Source organism: Myiozetetes cayanensis, unplaced genomic scaffold, assembly GCF_022539395.1.
Source record: "Myiozetetes cayanensis isolate MyiCay16 unplaced genomic scaffold, myiCay2020 scf4, whole genome shotgun sequence".
In the NCBI taxonomy this organism is placed as follows: Eukaryota; Metazoa; Chordata; class Aves; order Passeriformes; family Tyrannidae; genus Myiozetetes; species Myiozetetes cayanensis.
In genome coordinates, this window is record NW_026087631.1 from 72,182,233 (window position 1) to 72,204,445 (window position 22,213).

The 22,213-nt window shown below is 48.2% G+C and overlaps 1 protein-coding gene across 7 annotated transcripts in view; it reads right to left on the reverse strand.

The window, feature by feature from the left end:
* Nucleotides 1-1,926: 1,926 nt before the first annotated feature.
* Nucleotides 1,927-22,213, reverse strand: part of NEDD4L (NEDD4 like E3 ubiquitin protein ligase) — a 64,596-nt gene continuing 44,309 nt past the window's right edge. The window contains exons 6-32 of one of the 7 annotated variants that reach the window (XM_050329984.1): nucleotides 22,159-22,209; nucleotides 20,902-20,963; nucleotides 20,704-20,806; nucleotides 20,314-20,480; nucleotides 19,574-19,706; nucleotides 19,184-19,360; nucleotides 18,508-18,582; nucleotides 17,456-17,515; nucleotides 15,843-16,046; nucleotides 15,279-15,398; nucleotides 14,434-14,631; nucleotides 13,962-14,039; nucleotides 13,111-13,165; nucleotides 12,968-13,024; nucleotides 9,692-9,750; nucleotides 9,301-9,366; nucleotides 8,671-8,900; nucleotides 8,017-8,138; nucleotides 7,270-7,340; nucleotides 7,065-7,160; nucleotides 6,326-6,399; nucleotides 5,726-5,786; nucleotides 5,384-5,443; nucleotides 4,855-4,962; nucleotides 4,556-4,652; nucleotides 4,227-4,299; nucleotides 1,927-3,339 (exon numbers count right to left, since the gene is read on the reverse strand). In XM_050329984.1, the coding sequence (XP_050185941.1) occupies nucleotides 3,237-3,339; nucleotides 4,227-4,299; nucleotides 4,556-4,652; nucleotides 4,855-4,962; nucleotides 5,384-5,443; nucleotides 5,726-5,786; nucleotides 6,326-6,399; nucleotides 7,065-7,160; nucleotides 7,270-7,340; nucleotides 8,017-8,138; nucleotides 8,671-8,900; nucleotides 9,301-9,366; nucleotides 9,692-9,750; nucleotides 12,968-13,024; nucleotides 13,111-13,165; nucleotides 13,962-14,039; nucleotides 14,434-14,631; nucleotides 15,279-15,398; nucleotides 15,843-16,046; nucleotides 17,456-17,515; nucleotides 18,508-18,582; nucleotides 19,184-19,360; nucleotides 19,574-19,706; nucleotides 20,314-20,480; nucleotides 20,704-20,806; nucleotides 20,902-20,963; nucleotides 22,159-22,209 (2,760 nt within the window). In that variant the 3' untranslated portion in view covers nucleotides 1,927-3,236. The remainder of the gene's footprint in view (nucleotides 3,340-4,226; nucleotides 4,300-4,555; nucleotides 4,653-4,854; nucleotides 4,963-5,383; nucleotides 5,444-5,725; nucleotides 5,787-6,325; nucleotides 6,400-7,064; nucleotides 7,161-7,269; nucleotides 7,341-8,016; nucleotides 8,139-8,670; nucleotides 8,901-9,300; nucleotides 9,367-9,691; nucleotides 9,751-12,967; nucleotides 13,025-13,110; nucleotides 13,166-13,961; nucleotides 14,040-14,433; nucleotides 14,632-15,278; nucleotides 15,399-15,842; nucleotides 16,047-17,455; nucleotides 17,516-18,507; nucleotides 18,583-19,183; nucleotides 19,361-19,573; nucleotides 19,707-20,313; nucleotides 20,481-20,703; nucleotides 20,807-20,901; nucleotides 20,964-22,158; nucleotides 22,210-22,213) is intronic. The other 6 variants (XM_050329987.1, XM_050329986.1, XM_050329985.1 and 3 more) reach the window with 6 other exon arrangements.

The following is a 22,213-nucleotide window of genomic DNA, read 5'->3' on the forward strand; positions in this document are numbered from 1 at the left end:
AGAGAAAGGAGGAGGGGTACGGGGGGCGTTGGGGTGTGCAGGACAGAAGGGAGAGAGAGCCAGGACAGGGGGAGCAGGAGGGGCGGAGGAAGGAGAGAAGAAGGAGGGGGGAGACCGGCTCTGAGAAAAGAGGTGGCGGGAAGAGGGAGGTACGGGGGAAGGACGGGAGGAAGGAGAGGTGCAGAGGGGTAGAGGTGGGTGGCCGAGGCCGCCGCGCCTACCTGGGCCCCGCTCGGGGAGCCCGGAGCAGCCGCAGCCGCCGCCTCGGCTCAGAGCTGCAAAATGGCGCCCGCGGCGCCTCAAGGGAGTTTAAATCACCTCGCACCTGTGCTGGCCACGTGCCCCGCACCTGTGCTGGCCACGCCCCCCACACGCGTGCTGGCCACGCCCCCCACACGCGTGCTGGCCACGCCCCCCACACGCGTGCTGGCCACGCCCCCCGGGCGGGGTCGCTCGGTGTCGGTGCCTCCGGTGGGCGGGGTTGGCCGGTGCCGGTGCCCCGGGGATGGGGGGGCAGGAGGGGCCGAGCTCCGCCTTCGGGAGCCCGATCGGAGCTGCCCGTCTGTCCCCGTGTCTGTCCCCGTGAGCACAGCTGCGTTCAGCATCTTCTTCCCACTTTTGGAACCTCTGGAATTGCCAGGAGTGACTTTTCCCTGCATTCCAGAAGGTGCAGCTCATCAAACACCTGATGCTCTCCTTCTTCTCCCCAGTTTCTCTGCAACTCGCCCCCTCCACTGGCAAACCCTCTGTTTTTAAAAACTCACTTTAAAAATATTTACCTGAGTCTCAGTGAGAAATGAGGATGCTACAGAAGGAGTGATGAGAATGGAGAGTCCATAGTGAACACTGTCTGCTGAGGGTCCTGAGGTCCCTGAGCCAATGCTGTGCTGTCACCAAGTCGCCTCAATTCTGATTTAAACTGCCTTTGAATGTACTGCAAGTACCAAATGCACGTACCCAAGGGATGATGCTTCAGCAATGCGCAGCTTTGGAACTGCCCAGATTATTCAGGTTCCCACAGAAACCTGCTGGGCCTTGGTTCTGGAGCAGGAGTGTCAGAAAAGTGGCCACCTTAGTAGTTCTTTTCCTTGAAGCTCTCAGGATCAGGAAAGCAAGTGTTCATTTGCTAAACCACGGGGCAGAATAAATGGTGCAATTGTGTGTCTTTCTCTGCACTCTCTCAGGCATGCCCTGAATTGCTCATGTGTGTGTAACACCTTTCCATGTAGCTGAAAGGATTTTGATGTAGATAAATATTAGTGAACCTGTTGTAGAGGGTGAGGGGATGGACGAAGCACAAGCACACCAGGAGGAACAGCAGATTGTTAAACACAGCCTTCCTCAGCTGGTGCCTGCTTTCATCTGTGCCTGACGTGGCACTGCAGCTCCACAGCCACAACAGCCCCAGCAGCTCCCAAGTTCTGCTGGATGGCACTGGACCTCACCAGAAAGCCTTCAGGGGCAGACAAAACAAATCCCTTTCCCCAAGGGAAACCAGCTGTGCTTAACATCCATCCACGTCAGTGGGAATACCTGCATTTTCCTACTCTCTCCTCACAGGCAAGCCTCAGCACAGCGTTTCTGTCTACGTGGGTGCCACCACTGTCTCGTCCTCCAGCTCACTCCTCGAACGGAAAAGGAGAGAAAGCAATGTCAGGAATTGTATTCAACAGAGAACCAACCTTACCCTGTGTGCAAGTGCTACCCTAACCTTCCTCAGGCACGTGGCACCGCTGGCAGCACGCGGATCCTTCCCAGCTGGAGTGCTCCTGGCTGCAGGCTCGGCGGTGGGCACTGGAAAGGTGTTGGCAGGGAGGGGGGATTTTGTTTTGGCACGTGGTGCCACCTCGCCTGGCTGTTGGGAAGGGGTTGGGCAGAGCTGCGGGGTCACTGGAGCCCTGACCAGCAGTGCTGTCACCACGTCACTGCACTGGGGCGAGCACAAATCTGTCACCTTTAATCCGTCACAAAACAGATGCAACTCAGACATTATAGTTCAGGCATGCAACAGGTCATAGGTAACAAAAAGGATTAGATAGCACTGGATATTAAATAAATCTTGGTGAGTAAGTAGAAAAAGAAATCACAAAGACAATTGCTGAGGAACATTTGTCTGCAGGCTCAGCTCTAGAGCTGGTTGGGTTTTCCTTTGTACAGCAGCAGCAGCCAAATTCACCACGGGCAGATCCTGCACCAGGAAGGACATGGGCAGTGGACAGGAGTCAAACCACATTAACATTTATGCTCAAACCAGGTCTACCTTCCCTGTGGTACAGAAAGTGCCTTTAGAGTCAGTGCAGTTAGAAACAAACAACCCCAGTGTTAATAAGGTTCATCAGCAAGTGCACACAAACAGGAGCCAGAGCAGAGCTGTGTTCCACAGTGCCACTGTTCATTCCAAATGTCCCCACTGCAAACAGGAGCAGGGAAAGGATGGAAAAAGAGTCACTGTACAGAGAGAATGACAGAGTTCAGCAAGTTTTCCTAACAGATTAATGCCAATGCCAGCCCCGATGCTTTGCAGCACATGTACAGCTTGGCAGGACCGAGGCAGACGGACATGCTGTGTCAGGGCTCTGCCCAGCCCTGACACTCTTCCAGTACTTACAAAAATGCAACTTCCAGCCCATCCTTCTGGATACAGAACAACACTGATGTGCTTAATGAAGAGAGTTGCTCTTGAGATACAGCAGCTTCCAACACAGCTTTCTCCTACTCTCCTAAAGGTTTGGGAACACAAGCCTCAATGTGCTTTAAAAAAAAATGACAGTGGCATCAAGTCTGGTATGAAATTAAGAAAAATGCTCATTTTTCCAAGTATATGATATTTAATTGTAACGAAATCTGAAAATGTCTAAATCAATTAAAAAGTAAACATGAGCTGTAATACCATACCTGTAAAATGATTAATTCCATTCATTGTCATTAGAAATTATGTAAAATATTTATTAAGGGCTTTGCCTACAGAGGCACGACATAAATAGAGTAAGTCCTGCTGAAATGTGATCCGGTGGCAGCCCCTGCGGGGAGGGCGGGCGAGGCCCCCCCAGGGGCCGGGGACGGTCCCAGCCGGGGGCTCGGCCCCCGCGCTGCCGGAGGGTGGGAGGGAGGGAGGGTCCCATCCCGGCTCCATCCCGGGCCCGGTGCCAGCCCAACTGCTCCCCACGGGCCCTGGGGTGCCCCGGGGCAGGGCCAGGCTGCAGCAGAACGTGCTTGGAGGGCCACGGGGCACCGGCCTAATCCACCCCTTCGAAGCCCTGGGCGTTCTCCACGGCCATGAGGAGCTTCTCCCGCAGGTCCTCGAAGGACTCGTACAGAGGTAAGTCCAGGCGGTTAAAGCTGCAAGGACAAGGGACAGGGTCACTCCATCACCCGGGGAAAAGCGGGCACGCTTCTAAAGACACGAGCAATCCGGGGGGCCCTGGCAGAAAGCGGAGCTCGTGGTTCATCCACAGCGTTCCCCGCACGCACCTGCCCTGCTGAGCTCTCCACTAACCACGTGCTGTCTTTCCTGGAAGCAGGAATTGGGTAAAAACCACTCAGGAAAGGAAGAAAAAAAAAAAAGCCAACAGAAAGCCCTTCGCTGTATTTAGCTGCTGGAAAAAATGTCATCGTTGTCAAAAGACTGGCTTCTTGAGGCTCAGCAAAGATGCTCTGCATTTAGAGGCGAGACCTTCTCTCTCCGGGGGAAAAAGAAGATTAAACACCCAAGAAAAGTCTTCCAAAGCTAAAAGCTAACAATTAGAAGGTTCACTCTGGAGTGTGTTTTGTTTGTTGGGGTTTTCTGTGTTTTTGTTTTTTGGTTGTTGGTTTTTTTTTTTTTTTAATTGAAAGATTCCCAAGCCTGTACTGATGTTCTAAAAAATCAGTTTTCCCATTCTGCAGTTTGTCTTTAAAAAGCTGCATTCCTGAAATGCCACAGAGCAAGACAGATTTGTACCGAATGCTTTCAACGTTTGCAAATTCTGTCAACCAGGGTTCTAGGAAGTCATCTTGTGACCTTCTATTTGTTTGGACTTGTCCAACAATTTATGGCCTTTCTGTGGCTGCTGGGCATGTCAGGCTCGCTGTAGTTCCACTTAAATCCACTTATTAGGATGGGGAACAATAAAATAATATCCAATTTCTTAGTCTGTGAGGCTAAGAGTGTGTGAGGCTCGGAGTTGAGCAAAGGATCCAGAGCTGAGCACGGTCCCCAGAGTGGCCCTTCTGCTTTGGTGACTTACCAGGTGTGAGCTCGGGGCAGCTTGTCAGGAGTTCCCCACTGCTCTATTGTAAACAGCTGAGGACCATTTGAACCTGGGTGAAAATAAAAACCAGATGAAATAGAAATGGTTGGACACCACAAAAATAATGTTTAGGTAGTTTCTAACAGGAAATGTTGACATCGGCTGTGGATTTTTCACCTCTTACACAAACAATTAAAGCAATAGAGATGTGGTGCGTTCTTTCTGAGCTTGTTTGAGTGTCATGCAGAGGAAGTAAACTCAGACACTAGTATTTAATGTCTGAGGGGGGTCATGGCAGGATTTCTGTCCTGCCACGAGCAGCTCACCGTAAAGTTCAGCAAATCCATTCATAGGCACTCGAGACGTCCCGGTCACAAACTGCAGGAGCCGGATCCGCTTCTCAGCATCCATCAGCAGAACGGCCTGTTGGCAAACACACACTGTCAGGCTTGGTTTTGGGGCAGGACAAAGCAGGCCCCATCCCTGCTGTCCTCGTGAGAAGTGGGAGGAGGCTGCTTCCCTCCCGGCACAACACCCCATTCTCAGAGTTTTCATCAAAAAAAATGATGGCAAACCAGGGCAGTGACCCTCATTTTTAGGAGCAGAGGTGGAGAGCCAGTATTACCTTCCAGAACCACTGGATCACGGGATGATTGGGGCAGTAGCCGTTTTTGTAGATGGTGTGTTGTCTCCAGTCATTGACATCGACATCACCAAGGCCACACATCAGCAGCTGCAGGGAAGCAAAGCATCGGGGTGTTGGGGAGGGTCTGTGTCACTGCACAGTCTCACTCCTGCTCTGGGCTCTGACCTGCAGTCATTTATGGGAACACCAGAGAGCTGGAGCTTCCCTGGAGGAATTCCCAGGGTGTCCCGGTCACTGCTGCACCGAGCTCAGTGTGACAGCAGCCTTGGTGTGTGATCAGTGTGACTGGCACAGGTCACTGAGCCATTTACAGGCACGCCACAAACACCTCCCTAAGGGCAGTGCTTTGTATGTCACAAACGGATTTATTAATTAGGGAGAAACATCTCATTTCCCACTCTGAGCAAGGCACAACCCCTCAGGGAGAGTGAGGGGTGGCTGAGGAGCCCAGAGCGTGGCACATCTGTCTGAGAGCTGTCTGAGAGCTCTGGGCACCAAAGTGACTCACCTCCAGCTCGTTCTCATCAAAAATTTTAATCAGGTCAATGGGAAGCAGTTCTGTGAATCCCTACAAGGAAGCAAAGCAAAGTTAACATTCTCACCTCCTCGTAAAAAAAAAAAATCAGTGACCAAATTACTTCAAGCTCAAATAATTTTAGCTTGAAAGAGAATGACCTTACTCTCATAAAGGAAAGATGATACATTTTTAGACAAGGGAAAACTGCGAAATCATAAACCACAAGCATTCCATCTGCACTCCCAGCCAAGCTCCTCGCTCCCTTCACACACACACCCCAGGGTAAGAAATCTGCATCAGAACAAGGACTTAGCTTTGTGAGAGCAAGCTCACCTCCAGAAAGGCATTCATTTGTTTCTGCACTCTGTTGACAAACCGCCACTGGATGACCAGGCTGCAGAGAGAAAGAAAACCCCCTCAGAAACACACACTCCTCAGCAGGTCTCAGCCAGTGCTTTCATCTTCTCCCTTCCAACTTCAGCACGTTCAGGAAACTGGGTGGGTTTGCCAATTTATCAGCTGAGACTGACGGGATTTTTGAAATTCAAACCCAAACCAGCAGTGACTACGACCGAGTTACAGTGGGAATATTTTCACTTTAGTGTGCAACACAACTCCTGGAGGTACCTACAGAGCAGGTATCTTATTGTTCCAGAGCACTGATTAATTAACAACTCCCAGCAAAGCCTACAAGCTCTGAGAACAGCTGTCATGACACAGCACCTCCCCTGTAAATAAAGCAGGAGATAAATAAAACTGCATCATCAAAGGCTTGTGCTTTCAGTGCCAGCCACCCACAGCACAAACAACTCGCAGGCCCAGGCATAAAAAAATCAATTCCAGCCATGGAATCTTCCAAGGATCCCTGATGTTCTGGGGCAGTACAAACTACAGGAACTGCAGCAGGGTCAACATTCCATGAAGGATACTTACTCAATGTATTCCCGCTTGTTTTCATTCGTTACCATGATTTCAGACCCATTGGGCTTCAGGTCCACTTGATATGTCTGCATTTCAAAGGAGCAAAAAAAAAAACCCCTGTTAATTGAGGCCACATTTCTTGCACAACCCACTCTGCCCAAGCAGCATTTTACAGGCAGTACCAGGAAATTATTAGTAAATGGATTTACACTTCTGAGTCAGAGAACAAACTCGTGTCAGCAGAAGGGAAAACTGGCAGAGAGAGGCTGGCAATAATTTGGAGCTGAATTCCTAATGAAAATTGCCAATAACCAACAAGTGTCATCCAAACCTCCCCATCCTGTGGCTTCAGTACTCTCCTGCTTCTCCATGTAACTCATAACCTTATGTTATAACCTCCAGGAAAAAGGCAGCGAGCACTGACAGGACCTTCTGGGCATGGTTTGAAATGCTGAAGTCAGCTGTTAAAAAAAGCCCCTGTGGTCCCAACACCAGTCACACCTGGAGCCAGAATCCAGGTCTAAGAGGTAAACAAAGGGAAGATGTGAAGAAAAAAAAAAGCATCCAAGCAACTTTTTATTTGTAATGGAGAAAGGCACCCACAACTGTGACCCTTTTAAACCTGGCAGCTTCCCTTTGGGCACCAGCTGAGACAGAGCCCCTCACTGTGCCACCCTCCTCTGAGATCACCCTCAGCCCCAGACACTGCTCAGTGCTGGTAACAACCAGATGTAAACAACCTTCCACATACCTGTCCAAAGTTTTCCTCATCTATGCAAAACATGAGATCCAGCTCGGTGGGGTCATTTTCCAGGATCCACTTCAGGGAGTTGTAGTATTCGCTGTCCTGGGGCAGAGCACAAGGAAACAGGGTTTGAAAACGGGCATGTTGGATCAGAGCTCTACAAACCCACGGGGCTGCAAAGGTTGGCATGGGCTAAACGTGTCTGTCTTACCACTGACTCCATGTCTTTCAGAGTTATCGGCTTCCCCAGCATCATCTTGTAGAAAGGTCTGATGAAGAAGCCTGGAAGAGAGAGGGGAGCATTACCTGCCCTGCTCTGCATCTGCAGCTTCCATAAAGGCAGAACTGTTGGAGAGCACACCTGGCATTTCCTATGAGCAGCTGGAACTGCTCACAGCATCACAGCAGCTCCCTTTTGTTTAGGCACAGCAAGTCCAATTTTTCCATGTCAACAATTATGCCACTAATTACCACATTCCACTAATAGCACAGAGACCCAAAAGCTGGGCAATTATGCTCAGGCCACTCTATCCCATTTAAAATCCCCACTCTTCTCTCAAAGGAGCTACCAGAAAACCAGGCTGGTGAATTACTGATCTGGTCAGTAATAGCTGCTTACTTGGTGTGGCATTTCCAAATTCAGCAGAAATCGCATTTTCTCATTAATTCTTTCAGTAACATTTTTACATATCAAAATACACTGCAGTTGACCTCCCTGAATGCTTTGGCTCTAGCTTTGCCTGGGAATGGCTGATCCCAATCCCGTGTTTTTCCTCTAGGGACGATGATCACACGTAGCAACGCTGGTTCTGGAGGTTTAACTCAAGAGGGGGAAGGAGCACAACTTTATATGAAACCCATCTGCTGAGTAAGACAGTGTAAATTCTGCATCCCCACTCAGCTTCCAGCTGTCCCAGTCCCTTCTCCCAGGGGCAGGGCAGGGCAGGGGGGCACTCACCGTCCAGCAGCTTCCCGTGGTACACAGCCAGCCCGGCCACCCGGCCGATGAACGTGAAGTACGACAGGTGGTCTTCGTTACAGAGACCTGAATTAGGATTAATCTGAAGTGTGTAGTTGTCCCTTTTTTGGGGAAAGAAAAAAAACAGCTAAAGGACCAAGTCTTGAAATCACCAGGTACTCAGACACGTAAATAAATGAGTCGTGCTTAGGCCATTTCCCTCCGACAGAGTCCGGGTCTTTGCCAGACGCTCGTGCTGCAGCCCCTCACATCCCCTTTACAGCCTGTTCACCACCCACTGGAGAGGCTGAGCCTGCTGCTGGCACCACCAAACCCTGTGGGCTCGCTCACAGCCCTGCAACCCAAACCCACTCCCTCTCAGACTGGCACTGAATGGATTGCCCCAGGATTTGAACACTGGACAGCCCCCAGTTTGTGCAGGGCACTGCACTTTTGCTGCCCTGGATATTGTCTGAGCAATGAAATGATTGCTGGGCTCGCAAGGACGATGCCCAAGGCTCTCTGAGGGCAGGGAACAGGGTGGTGGGGCTGCCCAGGACACCCTGGGAAGGAGGAGCTGACTCTGCCCAAAGCAACTATGCCTCTTATGCACAAGGTAACAAATGGCAACAGAAATATTTAGTGGGTACTCACGTGGCTGAGTATTCAAAGAGACCATAGTAAGGGTTAAACATCTCCTTGGACAAGAGAAAAAACCACTCTCTGGCCACACCTCCATAGTCAAGTCCCTTTTCTGACTCAAATTCAATCCAGAGCCTGGCTTTCAGTACATCAGGTCTCTTCACGGACATGATTCTTCTGTAGGACTCCTCAAAAATATTATTTCTGTGTAGTTTCATCTCAAATCTGTTGGGTATATCAGCCTGTGTCAAAGAAGATTAGATTACACTTGTAAGTCTCAAGAAATAAATCTTTGGGTGAATTCCTAACAGTGGTAACAGTGACAGATCAGACAAACGGTGTTCAAGTTCCCCTTGGTTTTGCTTCCCAGTGCTCAGTCCACAGGTTGGGAGCATGGGGGGAACTGGGCCAGTTCCAGTACAGTGCTGGAGATTTCTATGATAAATATTGGATGAAAACAACAAGAAAAGTAACAAACAAACAAAAAAAACAGAGAAAAGGATTGATATTCCTAAGCTCTACTTTAAGGGCATTTGCATTTATCTACAAAAATGTGTGTCTTGAAGACTCAGAAATAATTTTTGTCGAGAAATTAATCTTCCTGGTTTTGGTTCCTACTTGGGCCCACATGGAGCTACTCACGGGTTTCTTTAACTTCTTCCGGAAATAGTCATATTTCTGCTTGAACTCCCGGGAATACGGAACTGCCTGGCGGGAGAGGAGCAGGAGGACGCGTCATTCCAGCTGCTCAGCACTTGGATATCCGACAGCATTCACAGCCCTGCTACCCACAGGTGTGTGTGCCATGGGCTCCCCTATACCCACCCTGCACTGGCAACAGCAGCCAGGAGAAATTTAAACATCCCCCAAAAACTGGCATTAAATCAGCATAAAAAGGTCAATCAGTCTTTAGCATCAAATTTGATACATCAAAGTAAAATGCTGTCCTTGTTTTTTCTAAGGTTGCTGGGCAATGCTCCTGCCTGCTCCAGTGGATCCCATTTTCCATGGAAAATCCCACAGCAGCACTTACTGGGCCCGTGATGGCCGGGTTCTGCAGCCTGGGGTCTTCCCACTGGGTAATCTTATTATCTGCAAATGACAAAGAAACGATCCCGTGACTTCTCCGGGGCCGCACCGGGAATTCCTCCTGTTGGATTTTTCTCCCTGCCGCTCTGCACAGCTCGCTCTGTCAGGGTCAGCCAAGGCTGTGTCCCCCACCTGCACCAGCCCCAGCACACTGTTCAGCTGCAAACACTCAACTCAAAAAGGCAGAACTACCCCAGACCCAGGGGACCTGCACTGCTCTGATGGCAACGTCTGCAGGAGTGAAAATGTTCACTTGAACATGGGCTGGGATTGCAGATACAGGCAATGGAACTCCAAACCTCTGTCCACTGACACACTGTTTGGAAAAGCAGCCAAAATGTCATACTTTAAAATTTGGAGGGAATAACGTTTTCCCTAGGCTCTGATTTAATGAGAAGATTACAGGACCATTAAGAGAGACAGAACTGTCCAGTTATGGTACAAGAGATCATCCAGCTGTGACCAAAGGAGATGCTGGCAGTGGCACAACACAGCCCAGTTCTTTCCATCTGCAGCTTTGAAGAGCCTCAGGAGGGTGACAGGAAGGTTCTACGGGACCGTGGTGGAACTCTCCCTTCCCTGCCTCCAGACAGCTGATCCTCCCAAGATTCTGAACACAACGGAATCACAACAGAACGATGGTGTTGCAACAATAAGACAACGCTCCAACCCACAACCCAGGTGCCCCTGCACCAGTCACCCCCTGCCTGTGCTCACTCCCTCTGTTTGCTGGGTTAGGAACTCAGGGTTAGGAGTTAAGGTTGTATTTTCCACGTTTCTAGAGCTGGAAAAGCCCTGTAAATTGTGAGCATCCCAAGCTGGTTTAAGAGGGAGGGACTGGGATCTGAAAGGTGACAGTCAGCAAATGTTAACTGGGGAAAATTCAAAAGGACTGCAAGCACATTTCAAGACATTTGTTCTATTAGTTAATTTAATATTAAAATACTGTTTGATTTCCCTTGACCCATTAAGGCTATTTATCACTGCTGGAAATGCTGGAAAGCTGTCAGCCTGAGCTCCAGAGACCCCAGAGATGCTTGGAGCAATGATGTCCAGACCAGCCCTTCCCACCTGGCCTCAAGCCCTTCACTGGAATTCCCTTCTAACCGAGTTCTCTGGTTGGATACCAATTCACCTCTTACACCTGCTTGCCACTGGCAGCCACAAATCACGGTGACAATTTCCTGGGAAATCAGAGAAACAACTGAGACGTGTCAGCTCTTTGCTCTCCACACTTCAGGGTGTGCAATGCCACTGACAAATCTCTGCCTAAGTTACTTCTCAAAGTCCTACAGGGACTTCATTTTACAAATGGTAAAAGCATACAAAGGGTGTGGCACGGACCACTCTACCTGGAATTGCAGCTCAGGATTCTCTGTCTTATCCCAGATGGATGCAGGAGACAAACTCATTCCTCTCCCAGCACATTTTTGAAAATCTACCACCTCCCTTGAGTCTTCCCACAACACAGTGCTCTGTCTTTGCTCCTAAACCAGGCTCTCAGATGTTGGAGGATTCCCTCTCCTCCCTGCCTTTCCAAGGGTCTCACTATTTCCCCAAAGCTGAGAGCCCCTGCCAGACACAGAACAACCACAGCCACGCATTCCCAGTGCTGATGGCACTGCAGGTCGGATTTAGGACACTCCTGCTGATACATCACAGGATGAGAGAGCTGGAGATGGCTGGGGAAGGGCTGTTTCCCCTCCTGATCCCTTCCAACTGGAAGGTTGTTGTTCCTGGGAGGAAGAGCAGCACCATGTGCAGGCTGCAGTGAACAGGGACCAGCAGCTCCTGCATGGGAGGGAGGCTGACAGGGGAGCCAAGGGCCCAGAGAGCCAGGGAGGGGCGTACTGTCACACAGACTGGTACCAGTAACACCCTCTGCTGCACCAGTAACACTGTAGCTCAATCTGTCGGCACCTGCCCTATTAATGTGCCCTGGCAGTGCCCTCCAGGCCCCCCAGCCCACCTGCAGTGGCACCACCAGGCCATCAGGCTGGGACCAAAGGCACATCGGCTGGAAACAAGCAGCGTTACCACAAACTTCCCAAAACTCCTGTGAAAACTGCCAGGTAAAAAACCTAAAACCACTGAGATCAAAAGACACTAGAGAGAGAACTCAGCTGCAAATACATTTTGCTTTCTAACAGTTCTAAATCTTTTGGAGATTTCTAATTAATGTACCACTTTAACGTTCTGTTTTAGGGATTAACACATGCTCAAATAGCTTTAGGTGACTGAAAAATTAAACTTTTCAAGAGAGATGGGGAGGCTCAGCAGTTATACAAGTGTTTGAAAGGGGGCAGTTTTATTCTGTGACTCCTGAGTGGCAGCAGTTTGGAATCATTTGCCACAGTTACATTTCCAGACCTCTGCTGGGGAAAACAATTTACAGAAGAGATAAAGGCTAATAAAAGACGTTCATCTGCTGCTTGGCGAGTGGATTATTTCTAAGGTTTAGTTTAAACTATTTACACCATTGGAAAATTGGTACTACCTTAATAATAATGACTTAATAGTGTCATCTCTGTAGGTGAGCTTGGGAGTCTGTTACTCAGACTGAGGGACAAACCTGATTGTGTCAAACACGGGGAACAGCTTAGATTTTAACCTCTCTGTACCCTCCTCTGAGGGAGTTATGTGAGGTGGCTGTGGCTGTGAAGAAATATCTCATGATGAGTCTTGAAGTTTAAAAAAAGAAAAAAACATCAAAAACAGCAAGGAGAAGACCCAGCCCAGCCTTTGTGGGTTGCTTTGTGTCCAAACACCAACAAAACTCACACAGCAGTTCTGAGATGCTCTTAGGAAGACAAGTCTACAATGAAACATCACTTACACTAGAACTCCACTAACAGAACTGGAGGATATTAATGGGCTGGTGCAGTTTCACATGCTCTAAATAGGAAATAAGATCAGAATCAGCACTGCCACAAACCTTCTGAAAGCAGAGCAAAGTACTTCTCAGTGCTAATTGCTCCACTGCCCATACGTGGAGCTGTGGCTACGGGATCTCTTCTCATCTTATTTTCTATTCCTAGTGTAGATTTTAATTTATTAAGTGCAAAATAAGCCATGGGATCATCAACAACAACAACGACGAATCCAAAATATCAACAAGAACGAAAGAAACCACAGAGAGGAAATGTTAATGCTTCACAAGTCAGAGAGGGACAAAGCTTGATGAGCCAATTAAAGCAAGCTTCCAGTGAATGTACAGTACCGTAGGAGGGCACTAAGTCTCTGGTATCAATGTCTCCACATATCAACACCTGGCTTCCTAAATGAAGAGTAAAATCACAAAGCTTTCACTTCCATACTTGGTACCTCCCTCTGTTTGCTCTAGTTGCCTGAGTGCTTACTTACTATGGTCTATATAAAACGTCCTTCCATCCAGGTGTATTCTTTCCTCCCAGCCAGGCTGGAAATGGGAAATAAAAAACAAACAGAAGAGAAAAATAAGTAAAAGAGTGCCAGTGTCACACAGCCTGAAGCAATGCATTGCCCACCTCCTGGAACTGCCAGAGATGCCACAAAGCACGCTCAGACCTGGATAATTAGACAGGTGACTGCATCTCACACAGGGAATGTTTTTTTAAAGCTTGCAAGTGGAAAGCTCTTGCCACAGGATTTACACCCATTTCCTGCTGTGGGCAAACAATCACAGGGAACAGATGGTCCACCATGGCTTAGCTTGAGAGTTTCTGCTCCTACTTCTGCAAGCCACTGTAAATGTGTAACCCGGGATCCCAGTAGAGTGGGACAGGAATGCCCTAAGCTCATCCTCAGTGCTTCCCTTTTGATCTATTCCCCTTCCTCATCTCCCAGGAGACTGCAGTGCAGAAAGGAGGAGGGATGGCTGGTGCTGGGACAGGCAATGCAGGCCAGCCTGGACTTCCATAAAATATAGAGGAGAGATTATTTCACTGCAATCTTTTTTGGGAAACCCTTGTTAAATTCTGTAGTCAGAAACTCTAGTTAAATTCTGAGGTGAAAGCAGTTGCTAATTATCTATTTCACTGCAGCTCCCACCTCCTGCAGTTAACACAACAAACTGTAATTGGTCCTCCAGTGTCTCCAAGGTTACCTGGAGCACTGCAGGAGCACAGCTCCTCCCACAGCTGTTTCCTAAAGCCAAAGGGCATTCCTGCTCCATGCCCAGTGCCAATGGCAGGGACAGCGGGTGTAGGACACAACACAGGCACGGGGTCACTTACAGGAAGAGGGCCCAGGTCGTTGGGGTTCAGAGATGCTTTGGATCTCAAATGCACGGGGAACTTCAGCCGTGGATCCTCCTGGAACACAAACGTGGAACTGAAAATCCACCGGATGGAGGCAGATCTACAAACTCAGCCAAGCACAGAGTTACCTGGAAATCCTCCTACATTACAGCTATTTTTTTGAGAATAAACCAAAACATGCCTTATTAGGATTCCTACACTACAGTGAATTTTTCAGTGTTAAGAGTTAGGGGGATGTAAGATCTGACTCCACTAAGTGTGGCATCTCCAGGGATGTGCTGCAAAACCCACAGCCCTCAGCACTCCTTAAGCTGCCTGCACTCCATAAGGGCTCTTACAAACAAAGACAAGGCGAGTGCCACCCTAAGAGGGGTGTGCAGGCAGGAAAACAGGCAGCAGCATTTCCCAGCAGGGTCCCTGGGGCCAGAGCAGCGGGGACAGCCCTTACCCAGGTGGTGGTCTTGGTGTTGTGGTCGATGAAGAAGGGGCGGCCGTTGGGGGCGATGCGCATCTCCCAGCCCGGGGGCAGGAAGCTCTGGGCCCCCTTGTGCTGGGGCTTGGGGGAGTTGTAGGGGGATGGCTGTGGGGACTGCGGGTTGGAGAGGGTGTCCTTCACCGCCCGGCGCACCGGAGAGTCCTTCATGCCCTGTGGAGCAGGAAACACCAACATTGCTCACCAAAACACACCCAACTCGGCCTCACAGCAAAGAGTTCTTCATTCCAGATGTAATTAATATCAGAATTAAGCGCTGGGACTGATTTCCCAGAACTTAATTAGGTCTGTCTTGCTTCTTCTACACCGAGCCTTTTGCTGTGAAGGACCCTGTGCCAGTCCCTTCCCTCTGCAATGACAGTGTCCCCAGTATTTACACCTGACTGTATCTTCCCCTGGATGTGTCCACAATTCATTTTACCAGGGGAAAATACAAGCAGTGCTTTGTGCTTCACGATGCAATATATCTCATTTACAAGAAAGCCTACAGGCCACGTGAGCCACAGCTCTTCAGACTCCAAGTGTGAAGAGGAAATCTGAAGAACTTGCTCTCCTCAGCACAGCCATGTGTAGCTGAGTCAATGGTTTCAATCACACTGGCACAAGCCAAACACACAGAGGCTTTGACTGTTTGAGGAGCCAGCTCAGTTATTTTTCAGGCACGTGGCAGTGAACGCCATTCCACAGCACTCGGGATTGCTTTGAAAGAGGCTTAAAAGAAATTAAACACCCTTTGGAAAGACAAGCACAGCTAAAAGGCAAACAGGAGCTGCAGGGCCAGCAGCCAGGAGTGTCCTCACCTCCAGCGGGGCCGACAGGGTGACGGTGGGGGAGCTGAGGCTGCGGGGCCGCCGGATCTGCGGCTCGCTCAGGTGGTTGCTGCTGCTGCTGCCTGGTGCCACCATGCCGTCCTCGGCCAGCTGAGGGGGCAAAGACAAGTCACAAAGGGCACAAACACTGCGCAGCCACAGGCAGGGTGCTTCAAACATCATTAGGATGGCTGTCCTTAAACATCCTTTCCTAAAGATAAGTATTTCATGTAATTCTGTTGGAAGGGCCAATAACTCATGGTTCTATTAATGGATCAGGCCAATTTCATATTCAATCCTAAGAACACATTTGCCTCCTTTTGGCAGTTTCCTCTGCACCTCTCTGGAAATGCCTCCCCTTGCAGCAACCAGCTCGGTCTGTGCCTCAAACACAGGTAAAAGAAAAACCATCTCAATCGCTGCAATTTGTTACGATTCACCTGAGCTGTCCTGACAACACTTGGGCTTTTTCCCTCAAATTTCAGAGTTGTGGAAGCCGTTCCCACTGAGGTCACCCTCACCCAGGCTGAGTGCTTGCTCTGTGCCTGCAGGTACCTGCATGATGGGGTTCCAGCTGAGGTCACCCTCACCCAGGCTGAGTGTTTGAGTGTCTGTGCCTGCAGGTACCTGCATGATGGGCCGTGTCCACGTCGTGGTGCGGTTGTTGTGGTTGACGTAGTAGGTGCGGCCCTTGGCGTCCTTGCGCTCCTCCCAGCCCGAGGGCAGCCCCGGCGTGGTGTGCACGTAGGCCACGGAGGGCTGCTCGGGCAAGAAACCACTGTGTTCTTATTTTAGATTATTTTACTATTTCTATTATTATTTTATAACAGCTACAAACAGTTCAAAGTCTGTTGCCTTTTAAAAAAGCGACTCGTTAACTTACACCATTCTTAATCACAGCAAGCACATGGAAAAATCTGCTTTCTGATTTCATTTAACACAAGCTCTTTGAGTCAAATTATTTTTTCACCCAAGAGATCTTTTGGATCAGTCTGCCACAGATTCAGCTATCTTGTTCAGCAAACAGCCCAGCTTATGTGCCCTCCAACTTTTTAATTCGCAGGTTACAAACAGTGACAAAAAGGAACTCTGTGTTTTAATGAGTTTTGCTTAGAAAGCTGGATTTGTTTTCCTTTTATCAGTATGGATAAGTAAGAGTTAAATAACCCTGCAGTCAAGATCTCCCAAGCCCTGTTTTCCTCTTTACCACAGGGTTGAATCAGTTGCCAGAAACTCCTGTGGGTTTAGAGACAGCGGCTGAACCGTTTTGCTGTGTCACAAATGCTGCACACTCAGGGTTTGGTGTCCTGAGGACAGGCAGGGCTGACACAACGAGCTGCAGAATCAAGGAAATAAAGGACAGAAGATACTGGATGGGTCAGAGAACTGACAAGCCCCAACAGTGAATGGAAAACAGAGGGGAACAGATGAGGAAATTAAGTACAAACTCTGAGACTGATGTGGTGCCCAAAGACTCAAAAGAATGGAGCCTTTGAAGATAAAACTTTTAGATTTAGACCATGAATCCAGCTTAAGTCCCAATTCCTGCACAGATCTGGGGCTCTGAGTGCAAGTGCTGAATGGAGACAAGGTGGAGATCAGTGAGCTGCAGCATGATGAGGTAAAACATCTGTGATACAGCTGCAGTAACGATGGGTCAGGGATGTTGGAACTCAGTTTTTTACAGAAAAATACTCTAAAATGTCTAACCAAGACCAGATCCTCTGCCAAAAGAGCACCTCTGCACTGCAGGTCAATCTAGCACAATTAACTAACCATGAATGACTCAGGCACTTCATTTAGGCATTTGCTATTTCCAAGTGTGCCCCACTGGTTCTAAAATTCAACAACCAGTCAGTAGAGACAGTATTACAGAACGATGCATCAGCGCCCAAATTAAGACTTATTTATATCCCAGACATAAACAGCAAACATACCAAGTTGAAATTAAATTTTTTTTCCCCTGAAACAAATTATCTAGGAGGGCACAAATTCATAGAAGCTATTTATGATGGCTGCTAGAAATGATTTCCACGGAATAAGTCGCTTCAGACTGACAGTTGATCAGGTTAAAGAATGGGATGTGAATTAAAAAAATCCTCCCTGCACAAGACCTAAATGTCCCCCCATTTTCTTTCGAGGTAGTGCTTGATAAAGAGTTTTATTACCGTTGGCTCCTCTCCACCTGAGACAGTTGAAGAACGAGCTCTCCTAGAGGGACCACTCTGCTGTTAAATGATAATGAATGATACACTTATTTACTGAGGAGGGTCACGGGTTACTGCCACATCTTTAGGAGCAAGGAATCACAGACAATCACATTTATTAAGAGAGATTGATTGGATAGAAAAAAATCTTTAAGATAACAGCAGAAGCAAAAGGCATTGATCACTGGTAACCAAGCCAGAATCTCCAAGTGCTGCATTCAGGAAGAAAGAATGTGCTTAGCTGCCAGAAGAGAACTGATCACTGGCCCAAGAAGGATTAAATCTGGTTAAGATCAGGCAAGATGATGCTTTAGAGCAGCGCTCTCAGTGCTGCTGGCTCGAACATTTGAGTGTCCTGCCCTGGCACCCAGCCCACTGCACACCCCCAGAGAGAAAGGAGGCAGATAATTCACCCAAGAGGAAACCTCAGAGCTTTCTGTAAATGTCTGCCCAAGAAACAGAGAGAACCAGCAGAGGAGCGACATCAACATCAGCAACAAACTTACTGATGTACTACACATAATATTGCAGTAAAGAATATGCCCAGATTTTCTACTTGCAGACTCACACGTGACAGATTCCTAATACAAAATTGGAGGGAAAATCCTGGAAGTATAACTTTTTAAAACACTCTTCTGCAATCTGACCGGTTTTACTCAAAAGCACACCCTTCCTGTCAGCTGCACCAAAGGTGTGCTTGGTGCTGATGGGAGAGAGAAGCTTTGTTTACAAACCAGCTCTGTATCTTCTCCTGTTTGAAGGATCTCCTTCCCTAAGTCCCTCAGAGTCAAGAACTGCAATTCCATCCAGGTCTGTCCTACCATGACTACCACAAAAAGGTTCCTTTTCACTGCAACCAGGCAAAGGACCAATCCCTTTTGGTTGTTAGACAGATTTATATATTGCAAGTAAAATCACTTTATGGGTCACAGAGCTGATCCAAGGAAAGGTGTTACTCAGAATCAGAGGATGCCCAAGCAGAAAGGAAGAACTCCAGGGGAGCTCTGGCTTACCAGGGATAGCTGCGACTGCTCAGCCACTGCGTCTGTCACGCTGCACGACCTCAGCCTCGAAGAAGGTTCTCTTTGCTGCAAGAAAAACAAAAGAAAGGTGTCTATGAGTTAATGTGTCTAAAAACATGCAGGTTATTCAGTAATTTCGGTAAATTCAGTAATTACAGGTACTAACCTCTTTGGAACATAATCTCCTTAAACAATCATTATCTAATGGTAAATACCATTTCTCTGTTGACAGTGACCCTTCATATATAACACACCAAAAAAAAAAAGCTCATTCATTTTAACAAAGAAGAAATGTCAACATGAACAAATTCATGGATTATTGACCAAAATAAAGCGTTAGGAAGTAAATCCAGGATCAAATACTACAAAAATTAATTTACTTAGGGATTTATGGTATTTCTTAAAAAACACAAAAAGATTCAGTCTTAATTTTCCTCTTTCCCAAGACACAAAGAAGAAACACCAAATCTGATTATGAAATTTGTTGTTTGAGGTGGTTTGTCCTATGGTGGGACTGTGAGGCATTTTTGGAAGGCAATGCTAACTGTATGCTCAGGTTTTCCCAGGACCAGCAGTCCCTCCCCATGAGTCCAAATGCCTCAGGTTATCCCAAATAAGAGCCCATTCCAGCAGCAGGGGTTCCCGGGAAGAGCAGCACGTTACGTACAATCAAAGAGCCGAGCTGTTCCCCGTTGGAGTCAGGAGTGACCTGGAGTCTCCTGCTCAGCTCCTCAGACAGCTCCTGAGGACTGGTCCGGGACACTGGGGATGCAGGAGGGGGTGGCAGTGACAAGCTTAAGGAATCTCCACTGGCACTTGCCTCCTCTGAGATGGTTTCCCAAGGCTAAGAAAACAGAAGAAACTAAGTTAGGGATTTAGAGAGACCGAGCATTTCATGTGATCACCACGCTGCGAGGAACAACCAAACACCAACTAACTTCTCTTTGCCCTAAATCAAGGCACTACAGAAAACTGAAACACATGGCAGTTCAGCCAGTCCAACTCCCTTCTTTATACAATTTATTCCACTTCTTCCAAAGGCCAGACTGGCACACACCTCGGGGATGTCTCCGCTCTCCGTGGGCTCTGGCTCCAGGTCCTCGCTGATGTGCCTCCGAGAGCGGAACCGCCGGTGAGCCGCCTCCTGGTTTATCTGCCTGATGTTGTTGTCAGAGTCTGAGCCCACATCGCTGCAGGGTGGGAGGAAAGAACACGAAAATAACCTGAATTAAACTAAACCCATACTTTTGTTCACTGCCTTCAAAACCTTGGTAATGCTTCTGGTGATAAAAATCATTATTCGTGCATATGTCAGGCTTCATAATCAGGAGATCATTCACTCCCTCAATCCTAAGCAAATAAAATTGGCAGCACTTCCCAAATGTCCCAGAACACGTAACACCAGGTTGGGAAGGGCCTTAGCACATCCAGGGAATGCAGCCTACACACTGAGGAATAACCAGGATCTCCTCCAAGCTAATCTGTTCAACCTCATTCAAACTTTGAACAGAGCTGACTTTTTTCCTTACCTTTTCAACAACCTCTGTAGAACAAAGTAATTAATTCCTGTTAAATTACTAACTGAAAAATTCCCCATCTGTCTCCCCGTGTTCTTAAGGTACATTGTTTAAGGCACTGACTTCCCTCCCACTCCTGTAGATTTCCTGGAACTACCCAGAATATCCCTGTGTCTCTGTGATTTGCTGGGGGTGGGGAATTCTTCCAAGCATAAAAGGGACAGCTTTTGATGCAGGTCCCCAGGAGTTCTGCCCCCACCCCCTGCCCTGGGCTGCTCACATGAGGCTCGGCCGGTGCCACTGGGTGGTCCTGTTGTTGTGGTTGACGTAGTAAGTCCGTCCCAAGTTGTCCACCTTCTCTTCCCATCCAGGAGGCAGCGGAGGAGGTGGCAGCTCCTCCTGACGTTGGGACGCAGAGTCACTGGAATCAACCACATCCCAGCCATGCTTAGGAATGAAGGGAAAAAAAACCTCCTTTCAATGTGTGCTCACCTCATTTCAATGAGAAAGGAACTCAACCCTCCTCTTGTCTATCAAAGAAGGATTCCCAAAGGTGGCTGGGTGTTATCCTGGTGGCTCCAAAGAGAACCAACTGCTCCCAGGCCTTTACCCCTCAAGGTACAGCTGCTCTGACAATTTGACTTCAATCTCCAGGAGCGTTCAGCCTTACCTCGGAGTCGTCCCTTTGATCACTGTTCTCCTCCTCCTGGCCCCCGTTTTTAGGCATGTAAGCCATCTTCAGCCTCAGGAAACCCTTCACACGAGACTTGTGGCTGGAAGACAAGGAGGTACATTCCATTTACCAAGACTCAAATAAAAAAATGCGCCAGGAAGAAACCTCCTCAGGCACACAGGGCCTTCCTCTCACCTTCTTGGTCTGAGGAGGAAATCCTTAAATGTGTACGGCCTCTCCATGGTCGGGTCTTCAGTCTGGGAGCAGGGGAGAAAATGGCAAATTAAAGGGCTTGCTCACAAGTCCAGCCACATAAAGAACAGATTACATCACTGATTTCCATCCAACCCTAACTCTCATAAAGCCTGGGATCTTGAAAACTTCCTATTCCACAAGAATTTCAGCTTCCTTACAACTTCTTATTATTTAGATCATGTCTGTGCATATAGATATGTAAATGGAGATACCCACACCAGCACAGCACAGCACAGTTCGGATGGCACGAGTTCCCAGCAGAATGGAAGGAGGTATTTTCCATCAGAACATGTTTCTGATCATTCCATCAGAGTTTGCAACTATTACAACCCCAGAATTACGACTCCAGATCAACCACAACACACAGATCTAAACAAACATCCCTGCAAGTCACTACAAAGCCATTTTCCTCCTACAATAACATCCATCAACAGCAAGAAGCCAAATTCAGACACGGAGAGCAAATTATGCTAAACTGACACCTTATTTTGATGTAAACACTTGCAATAACTTCACCCATTCACACCTAGAAACCCCTGCAAGGTCACAGAGGTAAGATCAACATGTACAACATTAAAAACACTACATACAGCCTATGTTGGTCACCCAAACCAGAAATGTTTGTAGCAAGGTTGAAACAATCACTGCATGTACACAGATATATATTTACTTCTATTTATATACATATGGAAATAGAAATTGCACTTAATTTTGCGGTCCATGCAGAATCCTGGCTGCTGGAAGGAAAGCAGGCAACTGCAGCTTCAGGGAATTACAGAGCCAGCTTTACACTGAATCTCTCAATTTATTAAGAAACAGAAACAAACAAACATTACCTCCATAATCTAACTGTTGACATAAAATGGCTCAAACCCTGTGTCCATTACTTTTAATTACTTGCTATTAGAACTGTTCCTGCTAGCAGAGAACTCAATTTTGAGCTCAAATGATGAATAGATGCCACAGTTCTTGCAGCCTTTTGCTGCAGCAAACCTGTCCACAAAAGGTGCATCCCTTCCATGCCCAGCTGTTCCTCTCTGGGGGAGGTTTGGTTCTCCAGAACCTTTTCCTCCGAGCCCCCTGCTGTGCTGGGAGCAGCTGCTTTAGGAGAATGTGGCTGGCCTGTGTGTGGCAATGACTGTACACCCCCAGGTTTCCACAGCTGGTGCTGGCAGAGGGGCCAGGGGCTCTGCTTACCGGGAGGTGACTGAGCGGCACATCCACCTGGCCCAGGAAGTCGTCTCTGGTCTGG